General features: G+C 34.0%; 1 protein-coding gene and 1 non-coding gene across 2 annotated transcripts; both read left to right on the top strand.

The window, feature by feature from the left end:
- The first annotated feature begins 724 nt into the window (after window positions 1-724).
- Window positions 725-5,070, top strand: LOC147383174 (uncharacterized). The gene is made up of 4 exons (XM_086427077.1): window positions 725-1,050; window positions 2,451-2,542; window positions 3,696-3,809; window positions 4,669-5,070. The coding sequence occupies exons 1-4, from the start codon at window positions 846-848 to the stop codon at window positions 4,807-4,809; spliced, it is 552 nt and encodes a 183-aa protein (XP_086283203.1). The 5' UTR covers window positions 725-845; the 3' UTR covers window positions 4,810-5,070.
- A 985-nt stretch (window positions 5,071-6,055) lies between these two features.
- Window positions 6,056-6,252, top strand: LOC147383173 (U2 spliceosomal RNA). The gene has a single exon (XR_015174099.1). It is a non-coding gene; the product is annotated as a U2 spliceosomal RNA (small nuclear RNA).
- The last annotated feature ends 2,907 nt before the right edge of the window (window positions 6,253-9,159 follow it).

Raw genomic sequence — 9,159 nt, 5'->3', positions numbered from 1 at the left:
ATACATCCAGTCTAATCCAGATGTCAATTTATTCAAGATACAATAAATACATGTATAACCCAAAATTATAGTTCTTCTATCAATTATGTGTTTATTTTGCAACTTACCTATAAGTCTTAATTTAAAATTTGATGATCATACAAATTACCCATTCCTTCTACTGTGTATGGTAGCTTTCATTGAACATTTAAATATGATGCAGTGACACTCCAAATCGATACTTATAAGGTTTGGGAAAAGAATAGATATAATTCTTCTTCCTCTTCCTCTTCCTCATTCTCCTTTGTCTCTATCAGTGCCGCTTCTCCTAATCTCTCTTTCTTCTTCTACTTCTTCTTCCATCCTTTTCTTGGTCCAATTTCCAATATCATTTTTTACTATAGAATTCAATTTTCATTGAAAATGAATTTCCATGCAATCTAACAAAATCAACAACAAGTGGGTGTGTTTGTAGAAAAGTATTTAATTGTTTTTTTTTTTTTTCCTTTTCAGAAGACGAGGTTCAAAGCGGGACGGCACGCGGCAGGGGCATGTCATCGGTTTGAAAACATTGGGGGTATCTCAAATATCCTCCACAATGTAGAGGGGTTTCTCTAAAATACCAGAACACCCTTAATCCCTTTTGTTATAATAATTTCTATAATTGAACCATGTCTACCGAGTCTCTCTTCTCTCATCCTATTGTTTCGCGCGCCCTCTCTCTCTCTCTCTTATATTTCCCTAAAATTCATTTTAATTTCTTCTGCGTTTCCTCTGATCTGCTATCTCTCCCTCTCTCTCTAAAAGCTGGGCGAGGCGAAGAGAGAAGGGCAGAAGCTAGGCTTAAGTCTTGCAGATAAGGTTTCATGAATTCCATTAATGGAAGACACGTGTCTTCTGAGCAATTGAGGCCAGAGTCTCTATCTTTCTTCTCCGAAGGGATCTCTCTACTTCTCCATCGATGGCCTGCGCTTCAGATGGCCATCCAAAACGAGTGGGGTGGAAGAGATTCTCAAAGGAAATCAGAGCAGCTCGCCATTGATCTATTCTCTTGGTTCTCCCAATCGAAAGGTAAAATTAAAATTATGTGATTCTAGATTAATGAACTTCAGAAACTTTTCATTTTTAATCGAATTGGGCTTTTGTTTAAAAGTTATTTTTCTCTTCTTTTTTTATTTTCTTACATAAAATATATAATCTTATATGAGAGAGATTTTGATTTGTTGTTCTTGCAATGCGATTATGTGTGAAATGGCATTCGTTTTGGATTTCTTTTGAAGGTTGAAATTGAATACCGTTTAAATGATTGTTTATTTTTTTTGTTGAAAAATTACCAAAAAAGTAGATAATAATTGTGAAATTCCCGTTTCAGCCCTCTAGGCTAAATTACTCTGGGAATTAATTTTCGAGAGATTTACTTGGCAGACCTCACTATTGCATTTTTATTAAAAAGAACTCTCTTGTAGTTCTGACAACTCCGATGAACCTTACTTTATCAGTAGAATCGTGATAATCTGACTATCCCATGTGACACACTCAATCGACTCTCCTGATGTGACAAGTTCAGGAGATGCAAAACTGTAAGCATCGGGATACATAAGTGCATTTCCCCATAAAAATGTGTATCACGAGGGAAACGTGTATCCTGAGACTTACATATCTGTGGCTCCCGAACTTGTCACATAGGAGAGTCAATCGAGTGTGCGATGTGGGGTAGTCAGATTATTATGACTCTTATCAATATTATTAACTAACAAGCCTTGAAATATGACCCATATTCTTCTAAAAGATTAAATGCCTATAAATACCATAATTCATTAAGTCAAATACTGATTATATCATTTCTTTGTCCTTTCAACATTAATTATCTCCCTAGATCATCATTGGGCCCGCATGGCCATGTTAGCAATCCCACGCTACAACCTTTTAGATTTCATGATAACTCGGATTAAAAAAAAAGAAAAAAATTTGATACATGGTTTTAGAAGATAATATAATAGGTATTTGATTTAAAGAAATGAAAGTATTATAAGTATTTGAGATTTTAAAATGCTATGGGTCTCACTCCAAGGTTTTTTGGGTAACAAACTTGAGACAGTAAGCTTTCCTTAGTTGTCAGAACAGGTTTTTTTAATTAAAATGCAACAATGAGGTCTGGCTTGGTAAATCTCTCTTAATTTTTTTGCCAAATAAGAATAATTAAGTTAAATCACTAAAATACACCTGGGTGTTTAATTATTAAACAGCACATTTTGAGAATATTTTAGAAATTTAATTCTGAAACGATAATTTGCCCTTTTTGGAATTAAAATGAATAGTACACTGAAATCAAAATTTCACAATTTTCAGCCCACATTTTGTAAATCAGCCTAGTTTAATCATAGTGTTTGAAAATTTTGATTTTAAGTGAATTTTAAATGGTATGAACATTTTAATCTAGCCTCATTTTCTTTTCTTTTTTGGTTATCCAGTGCCCATCTATGTGGATGATCTGGAAAATATGCTTGATGAAAACATGATGCTTTCTTTCAATACGGAAGTTGAGGATGGCAGCATTGAGGAGGTATGCTTTCTGTATCTCAGCGTCTGTCGGTAACATTTTGGTTACGGGTTAAACTCGCATAATACTTTGATCTCTAAATAAACCAGAGTTGCCTAACTCCCAACAAACTGTGTTCTTTGTTTTACGAGCACTTATCTTGGGTTGTACATATAGTAGTCCTTTTATATATTGGATTTATTTTTACAACATATCCTAAATTTATCTGACATTGATTGTTACTACATGGTGTTCTTGTCCAACCCATTTTGTTTCACGCCGTTGAAGCTCTTAAATTTTTCCATCTCTCTAGTGGTTCACCCATTTTAACTTACTTCGTAGGGTCAAAGGTGCCACCTTGGTGGGGTGGTAAAGTCTATGTGTGGTAATACCAAAGACTTGAGATCAAAGTCCCACTTTCACACTTATGACCCATAAACATGCGCACATACACACAATTACTCCATTGGTTTGTCAATTAAGAACTTGATCCCAACATAATCAGGAACACCACAAGCCAAAAGAACATTCAATCAATTAATAACCTTCAGATTTTTTTAACATCTACACTTAAGACCCATAACACACATGTACGCGCACACACACACACAAAAACTTCATTGGCTTTATCTGTTTTTTCCTCTGATTGGTAAAAATATTTTTCTTTTATGGGTAAGCTGGACTTGAACCCACAACCTTGTTTTACAATGTGTCAAACCAACTGAGCTTGGGCTTTAATGGGTAAGCTGGACTTGGACCCACGACCCCTAAGTTGTTTTGTAATGTTTCAAACTAACTAAACTTGGGCTTTAATGGGTACGCTGGACTTGAACTCACGACCTCAAAGTTATTTTGCAATGTGTCAAAACAACAGAGCTATGGGTCTAAGCCCATTCAGTAGGCTTTAGAAGTTGTGAATGATGTTTACTTTTCGATCAATGATCATTGAGAAAAAGCAAGTATGTAGTAATATTTTTCCTTAACTGTGCCTATGTTACAAGAATTGTACCATGTACTTTATACTTTATAAGTTTATATTTATACCATGTACTTTATGCTTTATAAGTTATACTTGTGAGTGACACGTCTTAGGAATTTGGGGTGATTGTTACAAGCATTGTAAGATTTGTATTACCTGCATTTAGATTCTTATGCGTTTTTTGATGATTCAAAGCAGGTAGCAGAAGAGTTGATGATAATGCATGAAGACTGTCTACAAGGAAATTATGAGTCAATTGAAAAACTACGGAAATCAGACTCTAGAGCAAATGCTCTTTCACAAAGTAGGCGGGTAAGTACAGTTAAAAACCCTGGGCCTGAAAGGTTTAATGCTCTATAATTAGAATATTTAAACTATTTTATTTAATGAAATGATTTATAACTCTGTTTTCCCTACAAATGAACAAGATCCACTGGAATCCAAAAAAGAGTTTTTTTTTAATAACTTCAAGAACTTTATAAAATAATGGAAAATTTATCAATTTTACAGCAATGTTTAGATGCATGGTTTCCAAAATTTCTCTTTACCATCTTTGGTGGAATAATTGATTGGTGTTGTGTTAAAGCCTTTTCCCCCCCTTTTTTTTCTTCAAGAGCTGCTATTGGCACTCCAACTTTTACTTATTACACCCCAATTAAATGAATGGTGTGCCAATAGAAGCTCTCTTGCCCTCTTTGTTTTTTTTTTTTTGTGTGCTAGATTTCTATCTTTGTTGGGTTTAGGATTTTATATGAGCTTAATCATAATTGTAAACAACTACTGACATTGTTTAAACAAGTATTATCATATTTTATAATATGTTGAGATTATAATTTGAGCTAAACCTTTGTAAGATTTGAAGAGTGTTTTAATCTTTTAATTGGGGTGTGATAAATAATTTAAGAAATTTTGGTGCCAATAGCAGCTCTTTTTTATTTTATTTTTTACACATTGGGTTTTCAAATTATGATTCTGGTAAGATCTGTTATATGAGATGTACCAAAATCATGATCTTTGTAGAACCAATTAGCAATCTATGATGATTTGTAACCATGTTATCTATTTTTGTTTCAGTTAAGTCACTTAGATGATAAAATTCAAGACATCTTTGAGTAAAATCAATTTCAATAAACCGAAAGGGTATCAATTGATTTATGGAGATTTGTGCCAGGTGGTCGATGAAGATGATCACGAGCGCTCAACTGATAAGGCATCATCAGTCATGGTTGCAGACGAGCCAAAGCCAAGGTTGAATCCGATGCCAAAAGACTTGTCGCTGAAGACAGGCAGGCAGTTGTCGTCACGGGCCTAATCCGAAGTAATGGAAATTGGGTTGGAAGGCATGAGACTGCATTTCCCATTTTGGCAGGATTTTCCTTCTGTTTGTATTAAATTAACCAGTGTACCATATAAAAGATTGGTCTGCTTTGCTGCTGTTGTTAGAAAGGGTTCTTTCTTCGGAGAGTTAGACATTATCATCAACATTCTTTTACAACATAGTAAGAAATTACTTATACCACATCAAATAAGGAGACAACTTTTAATGAAAAAATAAAAGTTGAAAATATTTATATGTTTTAGTGTTTTTAGATTTTTGGTGAATCTAATTGAGCCTAATCTTGTTTGGATTTATTTTCAAAATCCCCTTAACTAATAATTTGAAGGGTTAGGATACCTTGACTCACGAAAAAAAAAACACATGATCCTAACCATTTAAATACAAAATCCAATGATTGAGATTTATTGTTGGGATAAATATCTCTGAGATATGTGTTATCAAGATATATATAAATCTCAATTATTGGATTTTGTATCTAAAAAGTTGGGATCATGTTTTTCCTCACGAGTCAACGGATCCCAACGCTATTTTAAATTATAAATTAGCCTTTATGATAGATGAGCAAATGCAGATGCCACCTACTAAGTCCTTAATAGCTCAAATGATTGTTGGGGGTTTTTAAAGAGAAAGATTTGGTGTGAGAAAGGAGAAAAATATTGAACTCTTTATAATAGTCCATTTTCCTTATAAAATTATCTCATGGTTGAAGTAACAAAAAAAAAAAAAAAAAAAGAATTAATGACCAAATATCTTAAAGATTTGCGACAATCTGACATATACCCCCATCACAACATCACAAAACCGTAGGTCAAAAAATTTATGATTCTATGTATCCCGAGGAAAATGATGTACGGTTCTGTGGTGGGGGCATAAGAGGCAAATGTTAGAGGGGGGCGTCAGAAAATCATTATTCTATCATAATGTTTTTCATTATTGTCTTTATGAAGGATTCAATGTTTTTTAATTATTGGGTTTATGAACGATTCTAATGATGGTTTTTGAAGCCCATTGATTCCAAAGGCCAGAAGTTCATGAACACACAGGGGTGGGCCAAAACTTGCATAGGTTCAATGGGCTTAAAAAGAATATAGCTGCCTCAAACCACACAATTTGTTATGTGAACAGCAAAGTGTTCTAATTTTAGTCCCACATCGATGAGATATACAAATTTGATGAGAAATTCGACATATAAAATGCGGTTTGAGATTAAAGGAAAGGCATACCTTTCTCGGCCTTTTGGCTAAGATCAAGTGTAGTATCTGTTCTTATCAGTTTAATATCTGATACGTGGGCCATCGGCCCACATGATATTAAATTAATTTTTCTCAGGGGGAGGGTCCACTACAATAGCTTGCTATTGGGGCCTTCGAGTGTCGCCCACGCGTTGCACTACTGCACGGGCCTGGCACACCCCAACCAAAACTATAACTAAAATGTTGCTAACTAATTGAAACTTATTATTCTTTCAAAATTGCTAAATTTTGAAATGAAGGAGCGGTACCTGTGCACCTTTACAAATACTACTTCGAAAATTTTGATGAGTTAATTTTTCTTTTCATCTAAGACGTCATTGGATTTGTGGTGCATGGTTTTAAATCTTGTCTAAGATTGAGACGACTCGTCTGAGATAGAGATGTGCAGTATCGTCTACCAGAGACAAGTTGACAAGTCATCTCAAAGACATGGGTTGTTTTAATTTTAAGGCATTTTTTACGATTCGATGGTTACAATGAAGTATTGCGCCACTTTAAATTGATGCCTTGTTCATAGCAAAAAAAGATTCAATCTTTCAAGTTTATAATTGACCATTGATATTCAATTCAAAAGGGTACAATTCTCCACCATAACCATTAAATCTTGATAACTGTTGATCGGATAGATCAAGACCCTTAATTACAAAACATAAAGGTTGCATGAACCCACAAAATGATGCATTGAAGTATATAAATAATGAGCTCTGATTAAAATGTACTAAGAGTAAATTCAAATGTCAATTTTTTAAATAATCAAAATATTTACTGTTATTTATTATGGGTGCAACTTGATTTGGTTTTAGGTCAAATTAGAAACCAACTGTTCCTCTGAATAAAAATCAAAACCGAACCAAATTCCATTGGAACCAAATCAAACAAAAGTCAATTTGGTTTAGCTCAGTTCTATGGGTTGTCAATATTCTATAAATTATAAGTAATATTTTTTATTAAAAAAATAAACATAAAATTTCATCAAATGAATCACTAATCTATCTATAGAAAGTCATTAGTTTATACATAAAAGATCATTAATATGTGTCTTGACTCCTAAAATAATTCATAATAATTATTATATACATATATATTTATTTCTTGTATAAGGGTTTGATTTTCAGTTTTATTTGATATTATACAAGTTTGATTCAAGAATCGAACTAAATTGATCAATTCTCCTTTTTTTTTTAAAAATTTGGAACCGAATTGCAACTTGTTCCAAACTGAATCAAATGACCCTAAAACTATTAGTTTGATTGGGTTCTCGATTTGAACCGGAGCAAGTTGCACCCCAACTATTTATTGTATCCTTGAAGATGATTTGTGCAACTATTCATTGCATAGTGAGGGCAAATATCATTTTAAGGACAGTGATGTTCCATGCTTTCTTGGTCAACACTCCTCCTTGTTAAGAGTAGTCAAGGAAAGTGGCTCTCAACACAATAATGTTTCTTATCTTTCTTATATGTATATATATGTAGGGCCTGAGCTCATCAACATGAAATTTACAACACCAAAAAAGATAAAAATGGAGGAAAGATGTTCCAGAGAGAAATGTGAGGGGTTGTCTGGAATCACTCTACGCCCATTTGATATTTCAGATGTGGATGATTTCATGGTATGGGCAACTGATGACAAGGTTTCACGTTTCTTCCGTTGGGACACTTACACCTCTAGAGAAGACGCTTTGAATTATATTAAAAACAGAGTTATTCCTCACCCATGGTTCAGAGCAATTTGCCTAGAAAATCGCCCAATTGGGTCAATTTCGGTCTCACAAAATTTGGGATACCGTAGATGTCGAGGCGACCTAGCTTATGCTCTAGCATCTGAGTATTGGGGTCAAGGAATTGTGACACAAGCTTTGAAGATGGTTGTCGCCACTATATTTGATGAGTGGCCACATTTAGAGAGACTTGAAGCTATAGCAGACGTTGAAAATCTGGGCTCACAAAGGGTGCTGGAGAAGGCTGGGTTCATGAAAGAGGGTGTTCTTAGGAAATATTTCATTCTAAAGGGTAGTACTAGGGATGTGGTTATGTATAGCCTTCTCTCTACTGATCCCAAAATTGAATGATTATGGTTTAGGGTTTATAATTTGAAATTTTAATGAGTGAATAATGTCATTATATGTCTTGTTTTGTTACAATGTTCATGACAAGTGCATCATAACCATTTATGAGTTTTTGGCCTTCCCATTGATGATTTCTATAACCTACTTAGTAAAGAATGCGGATCGTATGCACCCAAGGTGGAGGATTGAAGCCCTCCTCCAACAATCCAATACACGTTACGTAAGCCATTTCCTTGGATTATTGCCTACGTGACGTGTATTGGGGTGTGGGAGGAGGGTTTCAATCCTCCACCATGGTGCATATGATCAAGACTCCTTAGTAAAATCTTCATTTCTAAATGCTCCTTCTTCACCTTAAGAAATGTATCTTACTCAAAATACCTTTTTCTCACTTAAACTTACTTAAGTTTTTGAACAGAAATTATGATCCATTCCGATGATATTTTGTGGTAAAAAATGGATGGAGAACGATATAATAACACTTTTAAAGATTTAGATGCAATTTTCAATCTATTTCGAGGTTTGACATTTTTTATGGAAAAATCGATGTCCAAAGCCCATTTTTTTAACTTCTCGGTGAAAAAATCGATGTTTTTATAAATATTTGATGAAGATTCATAAATGCATGAATCAAATTAAATTTATTGGTAATTCATTGCTCAGTAGAATAAATAGTATATTAAAGACAACAATATTCATTGTGCCTTTTAAGCAATTATTGAATCAAATTTGGTTCAATTTTTCTATAACAAGTTCTTCTGATTTTGAGCAAATTCGTCAATGTTACATAGCCAGTGCACAACTGTCAGTCCACTACAGGTTCGGTCCTTCATCCAATGCTTTCTTGCACATTAGTTTTCCATTTTTATAAGTGGTCCATGAAGTCGTCTCCCAACACAAATTTCTAGCCTTGTTAGTAAATTCATAATATAAGGAGTTCTGCCTTGGATCACCATATCATGACACATACCAAAAAAAATGGAGAAGGGCTTGAAGCTCTGA

Source organism: Akebia trifoliata, chromosome 16 (genome assembly GCF_017979445.1).
Source record: "Akebia trifoliata isolate Shusen 1 chromosome 16, ASM1797944v1, whole genome shotgun sequence".
Classification (NCBI taxonomy): Eukaryota; Viridiplantae; Streptophyta; class Magnoliopsida; order Ranunculales; family Lardizabalaceae; genus Akebia; species Akebia trifoliata.
The sequence above is the reverse complement of the archived record's forward strand: the minus strand, read 5'-3'. Positions and strand labels throughout refer to the sequence as shown.

What these genes read in the sequence shown, in the direction of transcription:
- LOC147383174 (XM_086427077.1), top strand. Translation starts at nt 846, where the DNA reads ATGAATTCCATTAATGGAAGACACGTGTCTTCTGAGCAATTGAGGCCA. An exon ending in TTGGTTCTCCCAATCGAAAG is followed by an intron (nt 1,051 to 2,450) that starts GTAAAATTAAAA and finishes TTGGTTATCCAG; the next exon opens with TGCCCATCTATGTGGATGAT. An exon ending in CTCTTTCACAAAGTAGGCGG is followed by an intron (nt 3,810 to 4,668) that starts GTAAGTACAGTT and finishes GATTTGTGCCAG; the next exon opens with GTGGTCGATGAAGATGATCA.